The sequence below is a fragment of the Chiroxiphia lanceolata genome, chromosome 6, assembly GCF_009829145.1.
Source record: "Chiroxiphia lanceolata isolate bChiLan1 chromosome 6, bChiLan1.pri, whole genome shotgun sequence".
Lineage (NCBI taxonomy): Eukaryota > Metazoa > Chordata > Aves > Passeriformes > Pipridae > Chiroxiphia > Chiroxiphia lanceolata.
In genome coordinates, this window is record NC_045642.1 from 26849182 (window position 1) to 26869227 (window position 20046).

Sequence of the window (20046 nt, forward strand, 5' to 3'; positions counted from 1 at the left end):
CGGAAACAATAGAACTCGGGTGAGACATTTATTCCCGGCCTGTAAGTTTTTTAGGGTCTTTTGTCTCTTTATTTTTGAGAATTTTAAGATAGAGGAGCAGATACATTCACTTTTAATTGTGGATCAGCTGTACCGAATCAACCTCTAGCTGTAATGTGACAGGATTTTCAGTTGCCAATAACCTATAGGTGGTTTGTCTTTGAATTTCTTTGACAGTTAACTCACAGAAGAAAAAAGAGGTTTCAATCTTACAAGGACTTTATAATCTTACGTTTGACATTATTAATTAAATGAAAGCTAGAAACTTTCTAATAGGAAACTCATTGTCCAGAGATGACAGTAGACAAAACAAGACAGTAGACAGAACTCTGCTGCTGCCTGTTATTCCCTCACAAGGCAGGTTTTTCTTCAAGCTTAATGCTGGTTACTTAGTGTCCTTCTGAATTGCAGAAAGTTTTTTAGATAGCTTCCCTCTTGTTCTTTAGGATTTTTATGTAAATATATAAATCTGTATCTTGATAGTCAGCTCCCTGTTTTAACACTGCAGTCTTTCTTCTCAAGGTGAAGACTCCCAGCTCCATGTTACGACTCTTGTGCGTCCCAGCTTTTCTCCCTAAAGTATGTCCTCCATCTGCAGAAGGAGGAAGCAGCCTCTTCATCCACTTGTTTTCCCCTTCCTCAATCCCAGCTGTGGGTTCAACTGAGCATAGTCATTCTTTAAAGGGGTACGGATGGATAATATTAATAATAAAATAGACACACATACATCCAATATATGTAAAGCAACATTCACTCTCTATATAATATAGCATTATTACAATTATGTTAAATTATACTTGAAATTGTTATCATTAACAAGTAGTATTATTTTTAATAACATGTTAATAACAAAGTTGAAAATTTGAATAATAATTTAATATAATTAAAGTTCTGTGTAGTGTCTCATAAAATATATATAAAGAGAGTATTGGAATATCAGCTCATATGTTTAGTAAATAAGTTCTGACTTTTTTCTGAGGTTCACTGTGAATATGAGTTTCTGATTTCATACCTTAGCTGTTTTCTCTTATGATGAGGAGCCAACTTCTGATACACTTTAAAAAACTGCTGATTGCAGTTTTTTGACTGATGTGTCTGGCCCTCAAGAAGCCCATCATCAGAGTGTAACTGCCTGCACTGTTAGTGTTCTGTATTTAACGCATGGCATATTGAATTCTGGTTAGGTTAGTACTCAGATTTGGTGAAAATGGAGCAAGATTCACCAGGATATTAACATTCTGTAAGTGTTCAAACAACAGTTGAACTTAGGAATTGTCTATATGTGGTTTCAGGACGAATTAACTAAAATTTTAGTGCATTAAACACTCACTTGGCTTCTTATTTGCAAGCACAATGGCTTTAGTGTCTTAACAAGGTACACGTCAAACTAAGGCCACTTCTAAGCATTTCAAACATGACAGCTTAGCATAAGTTCATGCTGAGTGAAAGAGGAAAAAAGACAAATGTCACCCTGATAGTAGAAGGGAAGGAAGTTGTGCTGCTGCCTTCAGATAAGAAACTGAATTGTTCTTAATGGTGGCAATTTCTTAGGGTTTTTCGAGTGCTTACTTCTAAAAATGTAAGCTTGTAAATGACAGCTAATTTGGCAGACCCACATCTGGGAATATTCTGGAAGGTTTTTACAATGTGTAACCCAGGATTATATGAGATAATGGAATTTCAGTAAAGGAAGAGATTTGATAAAGATCTTATGTTGTGTTTTGGTTTTGTCCCCTCCCTTCCACCCCAGTCCCATTGCTAGCAGTTACGAAAGCACTTCTCGTGTGGCATCTCCGTTGGACCCAAATGGACACTTTAATGTAGTCATTAAAGAGGAACCAGCAGATGACTATGACTATGAGTCAAATATTTGCATACAAGGTATAACTGTGAAACAGGAAGACACAGATGAAGAAACTGATGAGTATTCCAACACTGATGATGATGATCCCATTGTACAGAAACACCTAATGAGACGCCGTGAAACAGATGGAACTGATGGAGAATTCAGGTCTAGGAAGCGTATGCTGACCAGTCCTTCAGGTGTTGCCAAAGCAAAAATGTTAAAACTGGATAGTGGTAAGATGCCTGTGGTCTATTTAGAACCTTGTGCAGTCACAAAGAGCACAGTGAAGATATCTGAGCTGCCACAGACCATGCTTTCCTCTTGCAAGAAGGATAAATCCCCTTTGAGTGCAATCCTGGATTCTTTGCCTGTGTGTTTTGAAAATCACAAAGACTCTTACTCAGGCACTGTCACCGAGGAGTTAGTTACGAAAAAAGAATCTCCTGGGAGTAAAATGTCACAGAAATACTCTTCAATCGGAGAGGCCCAGTGGACTGTATCCAAATCACCTAATCTTAATCTCAGGGGCTCAGTAAATTGTGACTTTTCAGACAAAGAGATCTGTAGCAGAAGAAGGCCTGGTATACTGAAGAATCCTATGTCCCTCAAAGGCTCTGGTAACAATCAAAGCACCCTATCATCAGTTACAACTAAAAGAGGAAGACCACGCAAACTGAAAATTTCCAAGGCTGGTCGACCACCTAAAGGTATAGGGAAAACTGTAATAACGAGCAAGAGCACCTCTCTGGGGCCTGGGAGTATCCTTCCAGATGTTAAACCGGACCTCGAAGATGTTGACGGTGTCCTTTTTGTGTCCTTTGCATCAAAGGTAAAACCTCACTGTTGTTGAAAAGCTTTTATAATAATGTCTCATTTTTAAGCCCTTTTTGCTTGCAACTGGAGGTATATTTTGTTTTAAACTGAGTTTGGAGATTTGTGGCCTCTTTCCAAATCCGTCCTTATCTTGTGCCTATGTTATTCATAACATTTACTTACTTAGGAGCTTAGGGAAAAGTAGTGGGATCTAGAGTTCTGTGTAAAAGAATTCATACTTTTTTATTAATCAGTCTCAAGTTTTGAATAATTGGTGATGATTTTATGTGTCCTAGTTTGCATCTAAGTGTTTTAAGGGATCTTACACTTACTCAAGCCTCTTTATGTGTCTAGGAAGCTCTTGACATTAACACTGTTGATAGAGCTGGAGGAGAAGAGTCACAGAATCTTCAGGCTCCTCTGTTGACTACAAGTGATCCAGGTACATTTTTCTATTTTTTTGTGAGTGGCTCTTCTCTGCAATAAGGGAATTTGTAAAGACACACTGAAAAATTAATAATTAAGTCAATTTTTTGCATGGTAAATTTTTTTATATATTCTCTTCTTTTTATTTTTTGAGCAGACTGTCAAGCAAGAATACATGTGCTGGAAAAGGAATTGATGGAAGAGCTGAAGACCTTGAGGCATAAGCAAGTAATACATCCTAGCCTTCAGGAAGGTAAGCAGATGATGTACGGCTGTTGCACCTGGTTGATTATTATACTTAATCATACTGAGCTGATGATTTCCTGCTGGTTGCAATACTGTATATGCCTAATCCATCTGGGATTTAGGTTTTCATTTTCACACATTCTTGTTGCAAACTAGAAAATGTGCAGGTGGCAATAGATGGATCTTGAATTTCCAGCAAGAGAGTTGGAGTCTGCATGTTGTGTGACTCTTGCAGAAGTCGCTAAGCCTTCAGACTTCAGACAGTGCCTGTTTTGTAATGAGCTAAATCTGGTTGAGAGCTGATGGAGTTGATTTTACTCCTTCATTAAAATAGATATTTCCTGATAGTAGAGGAGCTAGAGATCCAGCAACAGTTAACTAAGACTACATTTGCCATATTTGAGTCCATATTTCTTTGAATCCTTTTAGATCCAGGTTCACTAGCCACATAGAAGGGACAAGCAAGGTACTTGTATTTTGTGATCTTTTATTTATATACGATATTATCCTGAGGTAGATAGGAGAAAGTCAAGGATCCACACAGCAGAACTTCGTCTTCTTTCTACTGATGATGTTGAAGGACTTCAGCAATATTAGTTGTGAGACCAATGACATTAATATAGTCATCAGAGCAGGTGATGAAATTATTGATCCTGATGGAAGTGTTGTACCTCACACTCCTGAGGCTCTGACCCTGAATTTTTCAAACATGTAACTGTAATACTGTAGGGACTGAGATTCCAAATACTGATACTCTGATATGAGCTGTTCTGACTCCTCAAAGACCTTCTGTGGTGAAGAACGCTGGATTATCTTGTGTGGTTTATGTACGAGGTATGATGACTACTAGCCTGTCATTTTTTGCAATCATTTAAAGGAATGTCTGCACCTCTTGTTAGTGTGGAGCTGACATTTCTGTCTTTAAACTTTGCAAAATGGTCATAAGAAGGAGATAGAGAGTTCTTAGCTGTGTCCCAGATGTGGTGGGAATAAAACAAGTTAACCCATCTTTAGCCAAGTTGTACCTCAGTGATACAGCATCAGTATTGGTAGTTGTATCATGAAAATGGAATTTTCCCTTGCCATGATTCCAGAAATAGGTATCCCTGTTTTCTAAGGACCTCACTGGCCAACCTCCCCTCACAGGTCCCTGTGTGTTGTCGTGCATTATGTTACCACCATGTTTTTAAAACTGGGGGCAAAATCCCTTCTGTGGTCAGCTGCTGGGAGTGCTAGATACAGCACTAAACAAATGTTACAGTAACGTTAAACCTTCTTGTGGACCTCTTAGATGTTATCTAAGAAAAATATCATAAAATTACAGTATGTTGGCAACCATGTGATGTGTTGGCAACTACAGAACTAGCGAGGGCTGTTTTACTCATGAGATGATCCTGCAGCTGAGAATGTGTACAACCCACATGCTTTTCCTCCAGCTTCTGGAGTGGTGTGAAGTGTGTAGTTGAGAAGCTTAAGATTCTTTTTGAGATTCACTGATGAAAAGTTGGAGCTGTACCTGAACCCCACAATTGCTGTTGATTTTTGAACTTTAAAACATGGTGATCGAGGCTGTTTGGATCTTAGAAACACCAGAGCTCCAGGAAGATGCTTTATTAAGAAGGGAATCCAACTTAAGCGTGTTAGAAGGAAAGCTTCTGCTGGAGTGCTGCAATTCTATGAGATGCCTCTTCTATCTGAGCTAGTTTGAATCCCATATTATATTCCTGAAAATTCAAGGCACTGTTACCATGCGTCATATTTCAGATTTGTCAACTGCCACTGATAGAAAAGAGAAAGTTCTTAAGGCTCTTCATTTGCTACTATTTGACTACAGCAACTGAAATTTAGCAATATGATGGAGATGATAGAAAGTAATAAAGGTCACCTGTCATGTATGGGGATGTCTGTAGTGACATAATACTTAACTGTTACCATCTGTTCTCTTCTGGCTACCTGCGTGCATTTTGTGTTGCTCTTGGAATCATCCTCTTGTTTTTTGTCTGGGTGATCCTAAACTGAAATAATAGATATTTTGCATGGGTGATGTTCTTTTTTTTTTTTTTTCGAGTATTAAACAAAGATAGGCTTGTTTTTGGAGGTGACAGAATGGAGTGTCAAGAAAAATAGATTGTGTACTCTTTCTATCTTACTTGAAGTAGAGTTTGAAAAGAAATGGATGGCATCTTGACATTTGGCAGTTGACGTGTTTTTATACAAAATGCCAGATTGACTTGCTTACTTCTCATTTTCCCTATGTAGATATGAAAATTATATCTCACTAAACTGCCTTTGATAACAGTATGTGTTTAAACAACCACGTTTGAGATTTGTTCGGTGTTGATTGTTTCCAGGCTGCCAGTAATCTGATCACTGTGTTGCCACTTATTAACATAAATGTGTACCACCAACACTGAGTTATCTATGCAAATACTGCTTTATGTTTTTTGAGCCTTATCAAGTCATACATGTTCAGTTTCAAAGCTCACACATTTAATGTATTAATTTTAGACATGTTGGCAACAGCAGCAACATTTGTAGGTTTCTATAGCTAAAATCCAAAATAGATGTTCTCAACTCCCAACTATGAGCTGAATTTGAGTGACAGCAGAAATTTCTGGAATTCAGTGTGACAATATTTTCTGGTGAAAAGTGAAATTTCCTAGCTTCTGCTTTTCTGAGCATTTTTGTGTCTATATTTGTTTCGTCATGGATAAAGATAGCTTTTGTGACCAAGTAAATCTTTCAATTTGAGTATTCGGGGGCAGTTAATGAAGGAATATGTTTTAGGCAGTTAAGTATTTATGGGGCCATCAGCAACATGGATTGTTTAATTTCTTTATAGCATTTTTCCCCCTGCTTCAGGGAAAAAAAAAAAGTGTTTCATTGCAAAGTGCCAAGTTCAGGGGAAAAAAAAATAACCTACTGAAACTGGGATCATTTGATGAACTAAGTTCTGAGATCAGTCTAAATACAAGTTTGTATCATAACAAACACGCATTCTTCAGAGCTAAAATGTGCTTTGCTCTTCTCTCTTACTGCTAGTTGAAACTGATGTGTGTGTGATGTATGTTCTTGCACAGGATTAGCTTTCAGTATAGAAGGGGATGTAAGTACCACTGGCGGGATTGATAATTTAAGTAGTGATATGAAATGTCAGTCAACTGAGTTGGGTTCAGGCAGTAACTGTAGTCTTCAAGGATATAGACAGTGCTGACTTATTCAGAAAAACAAGCAAAAGCTTTTATTGTGAGATTTATTACAATACTAACACCATGGTTAATAAGTTTCTGTGAAAACTTAGGTAGTAATTAAGAAAACTATGAAAAGTAATTCAGTCTTTTTTTCCTCAATTTCCCATTACATAAAATGCTCTTTAATTCATACCTGCTGTAAATCCAGTATAAATAACAGTTATAGATGCTAATGCTGTTTTTCAAGTCTCATAAAATGGTGGGTGAATGCTGGAAAAAGCTGTGTATAACTTAGTGGTTTGTCTTTTAGTAAATAGCTTGACTTTCTTGTAGTGGGATTGAAGTTGAATTCTGTGGACCCAACAATGAGCATCGACTTGAAATATTTGGGTGTGCAGCTTCCTCTTTCCTACTCAAATTACTCTTTGTGGAACTATCCAGGAACCAATCCCAATTCTCCAGGTGGGTAGAATATGAATTTTATGAAATCCCAAGTATTACCTTTTTATTATCAATGTTGAGAAGGAGAGAATGGCCATTTAGTTCAGCTTAACATCTTAAAGAGATTAAAGTGATATTAAAAGGACAAAATACGAGAACTTCCTTGAATCATTATGTAGTTACTGGCCAAGGAGTTCTGAGTAATTGTGGCTGGATTGTCTTTAGCCTTCATGTTTTGTGATGGCTGTGATACCTAGTTTATTTTATACTGACCTCTCAAATTGCTCAGAAAAAGCCTAAGCGATCTAAATTTGTCTCATGTTGCTCACATGCAAAACAAAAAAAAAGTTGTCTTTTACAGAGCTGAGTATTAGAATTTTCCAGAAGACATTGAGATGTCACTTGGGAGCTGCCCTGTAACTTCTTAATAGTTATTTATTACAAAAGTGCTGACTGATTGTGCTTTTTTGAACTTATTTGGTATCCAAACAAATGCATTTCTCATTATACTGTGACTGTGATTCTAATACTGTTGGTAGATACTGTTTTTAGTGATGAACTGGTTGGATGAAGTATAGCTTAGCTTATATGCTTATCTTTCTTCTACTTTTTCTCCCACTGTAGTATTCTGATTACTGTATCTTTCTTAATCTGCTGCTTTTGGGAGCTGATAGAGGCAGACATTGAATCTCAATTTTGTTTACAGTGCAAGAGAGGCAGATTCAGTTCAGAAGACTTCTGTCAGCTTGGTGTTAAATGCAGTTGTTTCTAGCTTAGTAATACCTGAAATGGCCACACAAATCCCTGTTTGTATTTTTATATTCTATCTTAGCTCTCAAAGCTGATGGATAACTTGTTAGGGATGTCACTGTTTGCCCATTGTGGTTATTTACTGTCCCTGCCCCTAATTGATACTCATCTGAATTTAACAGAACACCAAACATTAAATGAAGTTTATACAGGTCTTATAAAAGTCGTTGGCTCAATGCAGGGGAGAGAATCAAATAACTTCTCTTGCTGAGTGAGGCTGTAGAATCAGATTAAAACCTGCCTGTTCCATTTTAGCCTACTTTTTACTTGATTGACCCACTAGACTTTTGGAATCAGCTGCTTGCACCATTGTTAAGGAGACTAAAACTGAAAATGCAGGAGAAGACACCTGTTGTATGGGATTGCAGATGCATGACCATACAGCAGAACTCTACAGGAAGCTTGTATTTGTTAGTATTCTGTTAATTTAAAAAAAAAACCCAAAAGTAAAAATAAAAAGTAAAAATCAAGTTGCTTCAAACTTTTTGATTTTCTACTGTTCGTCTATCCCTGAAAAGGAAAAAGCAACAGAATCAAGCTTGGTTCATAAATTGAGGCTAGCTTTCTTCTTTTCCAGATACTGGCTTTCCTTTTGTTTCCAGGACAGGAAAAACAAATGATTTCACAAAAATCAAAGGCTGGCGAGGGAAGCTTCACGGTGCTTCTAGAAATGAAGGTAAAAAAAAAAAAAAAGTAAACCAAGAGAAATCAGTGTACATATTTCCAACACATGGCCTTTATCTTGGCTGTCCATATGTCTTGCACTCTGGTATTTGTGTGTGTCTTGATAAGAATTTTCTTTTTTATATATATAAACTGTTATGATTAAAGAATTTTTTAGTACTGGTTTCATAGTCAGAATGGAAGTTTATGAGGGAAGTAAGATAAAAATACATCTCTTCTATACAGAAGGCTTGAGTGAAGATCAAAGCTGTAATAGTTTTGGTTTTGTTTGTCAGTTTTGAGTTTACATGGAAGTACGGTAATTCCAGAATTATGTTGCCTCAGGGACCCTAATGAACTAGAGTAATTTTCATTTATATTGATGTATTTTTAACTCCAGTTAGAACAGGTATTCCTGACAAATTTGATTACTTCACCATACCTCAAGGAGAAATGGATCATTGGCAATTTGCCAATTTTTTACTTTATATTTAGGTTAAATATTTATATTGTACCTTCTGTACTTTTTTGGGATATTCCAGATGTGTTGTGGTGTACCAGGTAGGTAGTTCAGGTGTTTAGGACAAGCAAAGTAAGAATAGAAACACAGAAGCCCTGCCTGTTGAAGGCTTGTTTTTGTGAGTGAATGCTGTGAGGCGTCTGGCTGAGATGGAGCTCATTTCCCCATAGCAGCCCTCACAGTGCTGTGCTCTGCATTGGTAGCTGGAAAGGTGTTGATAACACACCAGTGTTTTGGCTGCTGCTGAGCAGTGCTGGCACAGCACCAAGGCTGCCTCTCCAACATTCCCCCCTCAGCAGAAGGCTGGTGGGTGGGCATGATCTTGGGAGGGGATATAGAACAGCTGACTCAAACTGATCAAAGGGATGTGCCGTGCTGTATATCTGCTCTACAATAAAAGCTTAAGAGAAAGGAGAAAGAGTGGGGGCATTTGTTATTTACGATGTTTGTCTTCTGGAGTAACTGATGCTTGTACTGAAGCCCTGTTTCCCAGGAAGTGCCTGGACATCACCTGCTGATGGGAGGTAGAGAATAAATCTTGTGTTTTCCTTTGCTTCCACACATGGCTTTGCTTTATTAAATTGCTTTTATCTTGGCCCATGATGTTTTTTGCAGTTTACTTTCAGTCCCTCACTCTACTGAGAAGGAGAGTGATGGAGTGGCTTGGTGGGCACCTGGAGTCCAGCCAAGGTCAACCCACAACAAATACACATGTGAGATTTCCACAAAAACAGTTGTTCAGGCCGCTGGTTGTGTTTCAGAGTGGGTTATATTTGGTGTACCTATTTTAAGAGACGTATTTACCTATTGTATAGTGTTTAATTATTATAACATTTGTCAGTGTGTTTTTCCAGGGGTTAAAGTACTCTTTATTTATTTAGGTGGCAGTTCAGAAGGTTCATTGAAGAATCGCTCAGCGTTCTGTAGTGACAAGCTGGATGAGTACCTGGAAAATGAAGGGAAATTGATGGAAACAAGTATGGGGTTCTCTTCTAACACTCCCACTTCTCCTGTGGTGTATCAGCTTCCCACTAAGAGCACTAGCTATGTGCGAACACTCGACAGTGTTTTAAAGAAGCAGTCCACTGTAATTCCATCAACATCTTTCACGTTCAAGCCTGTTCCTCCATCATCTACCTCTAGGAAGACAAAGACTCAAACCAGACAGACATCTGTGAACAGTAGAGTAAAGTCATCTTACAAGCCTATTCTGCCTTCACCTTTTCCTGCAAAGCAGAAACAGAACTCATCAGTGTCAGGGGAAAAGGCTTCTAAGTCTGCTAGCAGTTTGAGTAACCAGGGAGATGGTTTTGTGCTACCAGCTGTGGATGAAAATACATTTCCAAAACAGATTAGTTTGCGTCAAACGCCACAACATCAACAGACAGCTCGTCCACCAGGTTTGTCTAAATCTCAAGTGAAGTTAATGGACTTGGAAGACTGTGCTCTCTGGGATGGGAAACCACGTACCTATATTACGGAAGAGCGAGCAGACATCTCTCTGGCAACCCTGCTTACAGCTCAGGTAGATCTGTAATTGTTTCTTTCCTTTCTGTACTGTTGCTTTTTTTAATCTGCCCATTTACTGATGTTGCATAGACATGCAGAAAAATTAGACTGAAGCTGCTAAGGAGCATGACAGAGCATGAGGTTACTTTGTGGTGTAGTCTTTACAGTGAAAGTTGAGGAGTGCTGACTTAGCAGTATGTGAAAATACTAATTGTGATAATAGCATGGTGATACAAATGATGAATGAGTTCTCTAGAATTTTCACCATTAAAAATTCTGTTAATACAATTGTTGTTCAGTAATTGCATTTGCTTGCTCTTTGTCACTTTTATTTTTTCAGTTGAGCTAACTGCAAGACAATCATGGTCATGTAACTTGGTTGTCACATGAGAACTTCTTTTGCTTTTTCCCCATCTTACTTATTATCAAGATGGTTTTGCTGTTTCATATTGACTCTTAGAAGACTTCAAATACAAACACTCCTCTGTTTTTTTGGGTTTTTTTAGGTATAGATGACAGATTTTTGTATGTAAATAATGTAGTTGGAAGGGTTATTCTAAATGAACTTTGAATAGCATTTTGCATATGCTTGATTTAATTTTAGTAAAATATTCTTCTTACTAAAATTGGAGGTTTGTATTTCTTTAAAACTTTTTTCTAGGCGTCTCTTAAAAGCAAACCTATCCACAAAATAATAAGACGACGAGCACCTCCTTGCAATAATGATTTCTGTCGACTGGGTTGTGTATGTGCCAGTCTAGCGCTGGAGAAACGTCAGCCTACCCACTGCCGCAGGCCAGACTGTATGTTTGGTTGTACTTGCTTGAAGAGAAGAGTGTTGCTGGTGAAGGGAGGATCAAAACATAAGAAAATGATGAAAAAGGCTGTTCGTGGAAATCTTGTGCTATACGGAACACAAGGACAACAGCAAGAGGATGAAGATGTGGAAGAAGAGGGTGATGGGGAAGAAGAAGAACTGAAGCAGAAAGATAAGAAGAAGAGAAAAAGAGTGGAATACAGTGAGTATTGGTGGGCAATATATATATGCTTTTATATAACTGACTAGCAGGAAATAACACCTTTTCCCTTTTTTTTTAATTCTTACTTACCTGATTAGCATTTTGGGCACTACGTAGTTGTTTATTGCAATCAAATAGCTGGAGTTTCTTTTTGGTAATTTAAACTCTTGCTCAAATCTCTGAATGTATCTAAAGACTAGGGATATGAGATAATTACTGCTATCACTGTTGGCAGTATTCGCTGTGATAATGCTGTTATCTCTCGTTGTTACCAGGTGAGTATCTAGAGCTGTATTTTCAGTTGCCATATATAGCTACCTAGTTCATTGGCTTCAGTGAAAATACAGTGATTTGTGGTAGTTTCAGACCTGGCCTAAGGTATGCTCAGGAAACCAAATTGGTAGAAATTGTCTACGAATTTACGTTTTCATTTTCTTGCTAGTATTACCTTTAGCAATAACTAAAAGTGAGCATAGTGTTTTCTGGTGTTCTACCAGAATAAATTAATTCTTCCAAAGAGCTGTGATATACAAGTCTAGGTTTTTTTTGGTGTTTTGTAATTTTTCAGTACACAGCATCAGTGAAAGTCACTAATTTTCAGTGCCTTTGTGTATCTGCTATCACAGTACAAGTGAGCAATGGTTAGCGTAGAATCATTTGATTATCATTTGCTCTTTCTTGTGGACAATTCCCTGTCACTTTTGGCTATAATTTGAGACAAGAAAAACAACCAGTAGTATGTCTGGCAGTATGAACTAGTGATTGCTGCATGGCTAGATCTCAAGCTCAAACAAAAAATTCTGTTACTGCAGTTTTAGATGGAGGTTCATTTGTAAGTTATGTTTGGTTTTATTCTTTTTTTCAGCTATCTGTGACTCAGAACCAGAACAACCTGTTAGGAATTGTCCATTGTGGGTGAAGGTAGAAGGTGAAATAGATCCAGAGCCCATTTACGTCCCAACACCATCTGTTGTTGAACCGGTTAAATCTACGGTACTGCCCAACCCAGAGGTCTTGCTTTCTAGTAAGAACAGATCTTCCAGTGGAATAAAACCAGGCAGAGTGTATACTCCTAAACCCAATCCAGTGGTAAGAGAGGAAGAGATGCATGTTTTTCTTTGTATTGAAAATTAAAACAAAATACTGCCAAAAGCTTCTGTGCTAGGAAATTTTAGAGAAGTTTGAGGTGAAAGCCTAGAATTGACTGCCCATAAGTATGTAGATAAGCAAGAATTAATTGATTGTATATAAATCTTTAACTATGTCCAATTCTGTTGAGAATTTGCTGTAGCAATACGCAGATGGTGAAAGGTGATTATGATTTAAATCATTTAAATGATTTAAAATTTAAATCATTTAAAAATGCAGTAATATGTGGTAGTTTTGTCAAAATGACTGCTAGTTCTGTAATGTGTATGTAAGTTATTATCTACATAATGTAACCTATCTAAGTAATGAATTACTTGCAAAAAAAGTTGGGATACAGACACACAGTGTTCAGTGAAGTTCTGGGTATTTTTTCTGTTCTTTCTTGTGGTTTCACTGCCGATGTTGGAAGAATCTGTCTTTACCTCTCCCCTCACCTTAGTATCTAACAAAAGAAACGACAGCAGTAGAGTTTAGTTATATCTGAAGGACAGAGATACCAGAGTTGCTGTATAATGTATAGCAGATAACGTTACAAATACATGACGTGATTTCTTTCCCCACTTAGAAGAATATCTGAATGGGTTTGAGTTTTTTGGGGGGGTGGTGGTAGACTGGGCTATGTGATACTAAGAGGGCAGATTTAGGTTTAAATGCTAGACTTTTCTAGCAAAGCTGGTTTTTGGATCTCATGTGCATCTAGAATGGAGAGGTGTGGGGTTGTTTGTTTTGGTTTTTTTTTAGATTCGAGAGGAGGACAAGGATCCTGTCTACGTGTACTTTGAAAGTTTGATGACTTGTGCAAGGGTGCGAGTATATGAATACAAAAGAGAGGAGAAAAAGCAGCAAAAAGACAAAAGTGATTCACAGAGTTGTAGTATAAAGGTAAGAAGTCACACTGTAACTAGCATGTATCATAAAACAGGCAAAAATATTGAAAATCTTGAAGTAATTATTTCCCCAGAAACTCCTTCATGACAAAAGGGCTGGACTTGCATTTGGTGGTGGTAGGGCTGTGGAGCCTGGAGCCTAAATCATGTACCAGTGCTGATAAACTTACCCTGTTACTGTGACATACATTATCTTGTCTGAGGAAATTCCTGCCTGCCAAGTGCACTATCATGGAAGACTTAAATGTTCATTGTTAAAAGAGCTGTTCTAAGACGAAAACTATAATGTTGTCAAACATAGCATATGTTTTATGATTTGGGGTGAATTAGTTGATTTTGTGATGTGACTTTTAGTGTGAAAGTGAGATATCTAGGATAAATATTTTTCTTGCATTTCCTTCCTCCAGCAGGAGCATGAACCAGAGCTTCAGTCTCCTGAGAAGGCAACCTGTGAGGTAGACAAAGACACTAATAAACCAAGAGGTAAGACCTGAGTCTTGAGTGTGATTTGACCTCTTTGTAAGTTACATGTTTTTGTGGGATTTTTAAGAAAAGTTGCAGCTATTGATAAAAAAGTCCATTTGCTGGGGGAGTTATTACACTTGTCAATAAAAATCTAATGATGTGCTTACAGTTTCCTGTTTTCTTAAGCAGCTGTGTATGTATGGATCACATGGAGATATGAACTTTAAAATGAGACATATACTAGAGGCATTGTGCCATCCACTAATGAAATATAACTACCTTTTTGAGCTGATTTTTTTTCACTGTTTAATGTATACAACAGCACACTCTACATTTAAGCATGGGAATGGAAAAATAATACAACTAGTTGAAATTGCTGGTGCATTGGTAGGTGAAATTAAAATGGCCAGGACACAGGGCTCAACATCCTTACAGTTTTGCAACAAGGGACGTTTTATCTCTAATGACAACAAAAGATCCTGCTTGTGTTTACACACCTTCTGCAAAAGACAGTTCTGCTAGCATCATGTTTGCCCCTCGTGCTATTATAGGACAGTGGTCCTTTTCTGACTCCAAGAGAAAAGTGCCATCTCTTGAATAACCAGTGATGCCCTCTACTGTATGTTGGTGGTGTTTGTATTGAAACAACCCAGCTTTGTTTAGCTTGTGATGCAATGGGATACAACCTGACGTGGTATGGCTGCAGGGAGTGAACCGTGAGAAATAGATACATTAGTTCTGCTGTGAGTTTTTGCTTGCTTGTGGAGCTCTGCAAGGGGAGGTGATGCTTTGAACAGTTCTTTTACTTGTTGCCCTGCAGATGAGCTGAGGCAAGGGTGGAGGTGTGGGCAGAATGAAACTGTTTGACTATCCAGGTGATTAAAATATCATAGTATTGCAGAAACCTATTTCAATTCTTTCTCAGAGAAAAGCTGGTGTTCTTCCCGTAGTGAGGGGGACTCTTTCTCCACCTCCTATGTTCATCACACCACTCAAGGTGAACCAACCAAACTTATTGAGATTATCTCTGACTGCAACTTGGAGGAAGATCACAATAAGATCTTGACCATCTTATCGCAGCATATCAACAGTAACGTGCCACAGTGCCTCAAAGTGGGTAGCTTCTTTATTGAATTGGCTTCGGAACACAAGGCCCAGGATGAGAACCACCCTCCTGTCTGCTCCTCCAGAGTGAAAATTTCAGTGCCGTCCTACCAGGACAAGGATGAGAAGCCTGAGATACCTGTCCTGGAGACTCCTGATAGCGCAGTGTCATCATGCAATAACTCAGAAAATGTAAAGGTCATGCGGGCAGACCCAATGGACAAACTGCGGGAGAAGTTGCATTGGGGCAAAGGCTTACCTTTTTATGCAGGGGTTTCTCCTGCAGGAAAACTGGTTGTCTACAAATGCAAAGCTAATATGAGCCCCTCAGGCTTGATTCAGGTGGGTCCCTCTGCCTTTACTGTGGACATTAGATGCAGTTTCATCCAGTATCCCAGAACTCTGTGAAGGGGAGAACACTCTTTTAATTGTCTGCCTGGTCTTTTGCCTGTCCAGACAAGAATTCTTAGTATCTGGTGGCATTCTTCCCTCTCCATAAGCTTGTCCCTTAAGAAATCTGATTGGAATTCTGATGGTTTAGCTTGTCTTTTTGGCTGTTTGGGTCTTGCTGACCCAAGTACAGAATCTTTCTCAAGATTTTTTTGGTGCTTTGAAAACCCCCTGAAGATGCATTTGACAGATAATACTTCTAAATGAATGACTGTTAGAGTCTGCAAGAAGAACATTTTCTGAGGAAGTATACACTGGGACAAAACTTGAAAATGAAAATGTAAACATTAAATTGCTTTTTGCTACAGCTTACTGTTAATCTTCACTAATAGCCTACATCCTCTTTGTAGAATAGATGTGTGTCATCAAGAGAATTCATAATCCTAAATTCAAAGTGGATCTTTCCCTGCCGTTCTCTGTTGCTGACTTGGTGTTAAAAATTGGTGGTAGGAACTGTAGGGCTAGGATGAAGATCTTTTCCTTAATAGGTATTTATGGTTATAGTAAAACCACTTTCAGGGAAGGCATGTGAATTAGAAAATGAGAGTAAAACATTTTCATGACACTTTGCATATACAGCACTCTCAGAAAGAAAAGCGAGCAGAGAGAGAAAATTGAGGAGATTTCTTATCTTTTATAAAAGTTGATCAGCAGAAAGAGTCTAGACCTTATTTAGGTCTAGTGTGGTAAATATATTTGGCTTTTAGAAGGTATTATTGAACAACCTGAAAGTAAAATGCAACACTACCAAAACTTCCTGTTGTCCAGTACACATAAAGCCTGACATTGAGAAAGATGTTCTGTTTTTCTCTTGTGCAGTCAGTTACCATTACAACTTTGAAGTTAGTCAACTCATCATACTTAAATTACAGTATCAAATGACAGTACGGATAAGAAAAAAGCTGATAAAGCTTTTACAAGCTCTTCAGAGTTTTGTCTCAATGTATATATCATCAGTATTCTTCTTTTGTGATGGTAGGACTTAATTAGGTTTGAGAATTTTATCCAAAATTGTCCTTGAATTTGGGAACCCATTTTTATTCAGGACTGTATCATAAGTAAGGGACAGGAAAAACAGATGCTACCTTCACTCTTATCTAATTTCAGTGATTTCACATGTTCCTTGGACTCTGTGGGTTTATGCGAGAGTCTGAGCAGCATTTAAAATCTGTATTACAAAGATATAACAAGAGTTGTTTGAAGTTTTCCCGGACAATAAGGAAATGAGGAATTCCCATTCTGAATTGCAGTGTTTTTTTGAAAAGACATTTAGAAGTCCCATGGAGTGAAACGCCTCTCCAGAAGTGGTGAATTAGCGTTCTTTTCACAAAATTTCCCTTTTCCCCTTTTTTCAGGTTAATGATAAAAGGTATCCTCAGGCCAAACTGCTTTTGGGACAGATGGGGGCATTGCATCCTGCCAATCGGCTAGCGGCTTATATCACAGGCAGGCTGCAGCCCACAGTACTTCATATCGCAGCCCTCAGTACTGTGATCTCCAAGGTAGCATCCAGTGCTAAAACACCTGCTTCTGGGACAACATCAGTCCAGGGCCCCACAACATCAACTCCTAAAACTACATCTTCCACCAGCACTACTTCAACCCCCACTGTGACGACTCTGAAAACCCATGTCCCAGCACAGAGACAGATAGGTAGGTTGGAACTTATTACTGTGTTTTAAATTGCGTGAAGCTGAAGTACCGAGTGTACAGCATTAATGTTGATTTCTGTGCAGCAGTGCATGCTGCCTTTGGCTGCATTGCCTACCTAAACTGCCTCTGCAATAAATAACCTCTTTAAAGCAGAAAGTTTGATTTTTGACTTCAGGGTAAGATTACAGATGTTGACTATTAGTTGTTTTATTATTGCTACTAGAGCACATTTTCAAGAGACAAAAAAGAGTGGATGGAGACATGATAAATGTTAACTTGGATTTTTGTTTGGGGAGTTTTGTTACTATCATTTTTATTTATGTTTCATCAAACACAGTACTTTAAAATAAGTAAAGTATTGCTCTAATACGTGGTTCTTCGCTGTTAGATTTTCTGCTGATGTTGCATTCGTAATTCTCGTGAGCACCAAAGATATGTGAAGCAGCAGTGAAAGACAAGACGGTCCAAAAATGGATTAGCTAAACAACAAGTGTGCAGCCAATAACCACGCCAGCCTCTAATCTCATTGGATTTCACAAGCTAAACAGGGTTGGATTTAGTCAGCACCTTGAGTTTGGGGGGGAAAAAAAAAAGAGCATTGGAAGATGCATGATGTACTTGTATCTGAGCTGATACTGAAATGGTTACCCCAGGATGGCAAGAGAGGAAGTTGCCCAGCTTCCTCAAAAAAAATAAATGCCTGTCTACACATTCCCACGCTTTAAATGAAGATCTGAAGAAGGTTTGCAAGAGAAAAGGATGTTACCTGTGTCCTGGCAAAACTATAATTTCTAATTGATTATTTTGTTTCTTTCTGCCTAAATTTTCATTGCATCAATGGTTGTGTTGTTTTTCTTGTCCTATAATAAAACTTGTTGTTTTCTGTATTTATGCAATATGAAAGAGCTGACTACATTTCATCGATGGGTGAAGTCATTGCTGCATATATGATTTAAATGTTTTGGCATAGTCAGGGTTAAAAATGCTATATGCATAAATAACTACAATATTTAAGTTGGGCTTGCTGCATAATCTATGTGCTGTTGTACTCATCTGTAGACATCTGGTGATGTAGATGCAGTGATCTACTCCCTTGGAGAGCAAGGGATGAGATAAAGGATCTTCCACCATTGGTTACTTTCCACTAGTTAGATGTGTTCCATCAAGTCCTCAGTTGCATGAATATCACTGCAATTAGAAGGGAACATGGCAAACTCTATCACCCTCCTGTCCCTTTCCCCTGTGCCTGTGTAAGATGAATACAGTAGAAGGGGGATGAAAATCAAGAAGCAGTAAAAAGAGGAAGATCACACAAGCTGTTACAGGAAGAATTTGAGGTTTAGGAAACATTTCAAGGTCATTATTTCACTTAGGTGTTTGTTTTCCTTTACTGTAGTTAGAATTGTCCATAGTTTCACAATGAAGAACAACCCTTCAAGACCTGATTCTTTTGCGTGTCCAGGAAGAAATGCAGTAAAAAGCTACAGAAGTGGAATAAGGCAGACATATTTCCAACATGTAAGGCATATTCGGGACTGCCATAATGGTTTCAGTTTAATTACAAGGTACAAAGAAAATGGAGGCTCAAATTCATGCTGAAATTACAATTGTAGCACCTCGTGAAAGTCAGAGAGGAAATCTATTAAAATTTTGACCTGCAAGTTTTTATTTGCAGCTCCCCGACCCTCCCCTGGTGGTGTGTTTGCCCAGTTTGTGATAAACAAAGCTGGAACTCTACAGCAGAAGATTCCTGGAGCGAGCACACGCCAGCCTGCGTCAAGGCCACAGTTGCTCAGTGTCAAGCCTACACCGATCACAGTTGTTGCTCCTGTTGTTCCTTCAACACCATCTGCAGCTCAATGCACAGTCTCTCCTGGGGTCACTACAGCCACCACCACTTCTCCAGTTACTGTGGAAAGTACCAGTGTAGCAGCATCTACTGTGACCACTCCTAGCCAGACAAAAGCTAGTGAACCTGCCTGCTCTCCTGCAATTACAGTCACAGCTGCTCCTGCAACACCTGGAATCAACACCTGTACTACTGCCTCATCCACCACTTCTACTGCTACTGTAAACATAACAAAAACAACAGGGATTGTTGCAGCAGTAGCGACTACATCATTCCCTAAGACTGTAGTGACACCACCAACTATTACTTGTCCTGTTGTCACAACATCCACTTCTACAGTTGTACTAACAACAGCTGCAGCAGCTACACTAACTTCCTCTGCTGTCTCTGTTCCAATGATACTGTCAGGAGTTAATTCAAGTCCTCCACAGAATCCAAAAAGAGGTAATGCCTAGGTGCTTTGGGTTGTTACTGCAAACACTTTGGTTTTTAGTTCTGCCTCTTTCATAGCTGTAGTACAGTCTGCAACTAGACTAAACTTAAATATGGATTCACTTGTCTCGCCCCTCTTTCCAAAATAGAATAAGAAAAATAATCTCTTATTGTTTTTTTTGTATTCCAGCCTGAGCTGGTAGAGAAGGGAAAAAAATGTAAGTGTCTGATCAGTGACTGGTATGAAGTGAGCTGAAAGCTTCACATTCATTGCTTGGCCCATAGAAATGTATAGCACAGTTATGACTGCTAGAAGTTCATGGTTGGCATTGAGTCCAAGACGTAGGTATGGAATTACTCTCCCGTGTCATGATTGAGAAATGTTAGTGGAACTACATGGGAAAAAAACCCAACTGTTCTGGCCTGGTTGGTTCTATGCATTCTGTGAATAAAAAGAAAAAAAAAGTACTTTCAAACAAATATAAAAGAGATCCAGTTGTTTCTAAAATATTGGTGCTTGTATTTATTAAGAAT

General features: G+C 38.4%; 1 protein-coding gene across 10 annotated transcripts in view; it reads left to right on the forward strand.

The window, feature by feature from the left end:
* The window catches only part of MGA (MAX dimerization protein MGA), a 64500-nt gene that overhangs the window by 17100 nt on the left and 27354 nt on the right, over positions 1 to 20046 (forward strand). For 6 of the 10 annotated variants that reach the window (XM_032689748.1, XM_032689749.1, XM_032689753.1 and 3 more), the window contains exons 3-15: positions 1790 to 2714; positions 3053 to 3140; positions 3282 to 3377; positions 6895 to 7023; positions 8390 to 8488; positions 9877 to 10520; positions 11166 to 11523; positions 12389 to 12612; positions 13414 to 13554; positions 13967 to 14042; positions 14950 to 15470; positions 16934 to 17231; positions 18907 to 19524. In XM_032689748.1, coding sequence (XP_032545639.1) covers positions 1790 to 2714; positions 3053 to 3140; positions 3282 to 3377; positions 6895 to 7023; positions 8390 to 8488; positions 9877 to 10520; positions 11166 to 11523; positions 12389 to 12612; positions 13414 to 13554; positions 13967 to 14042; positions 14950 to 15470; positions 16934 to 17231; positions 18907 to 19524 — 4217 coding nt within the window. The remainder of the gene's footprint in view (positions 1 to 1789; positions 2715 to 3052; positions 3141 to 3281; positions 3378 to 6894; positions 7024 to 8389; positions 8489 to 9876; positions 10521 to 11165; positions 11524 to 12388; positions 12613 to 13413; positions 13555 to 13966; positions 14043 to 14949; positions 15471 to 16933; positions 17232 to 18906; positions 19525 to 20046) is intronic. The other 4 variants (XM_032689757.1, XM_032689755.1, XM_032689752.1 and 1 more) reach the window with 3 other exon arrangements.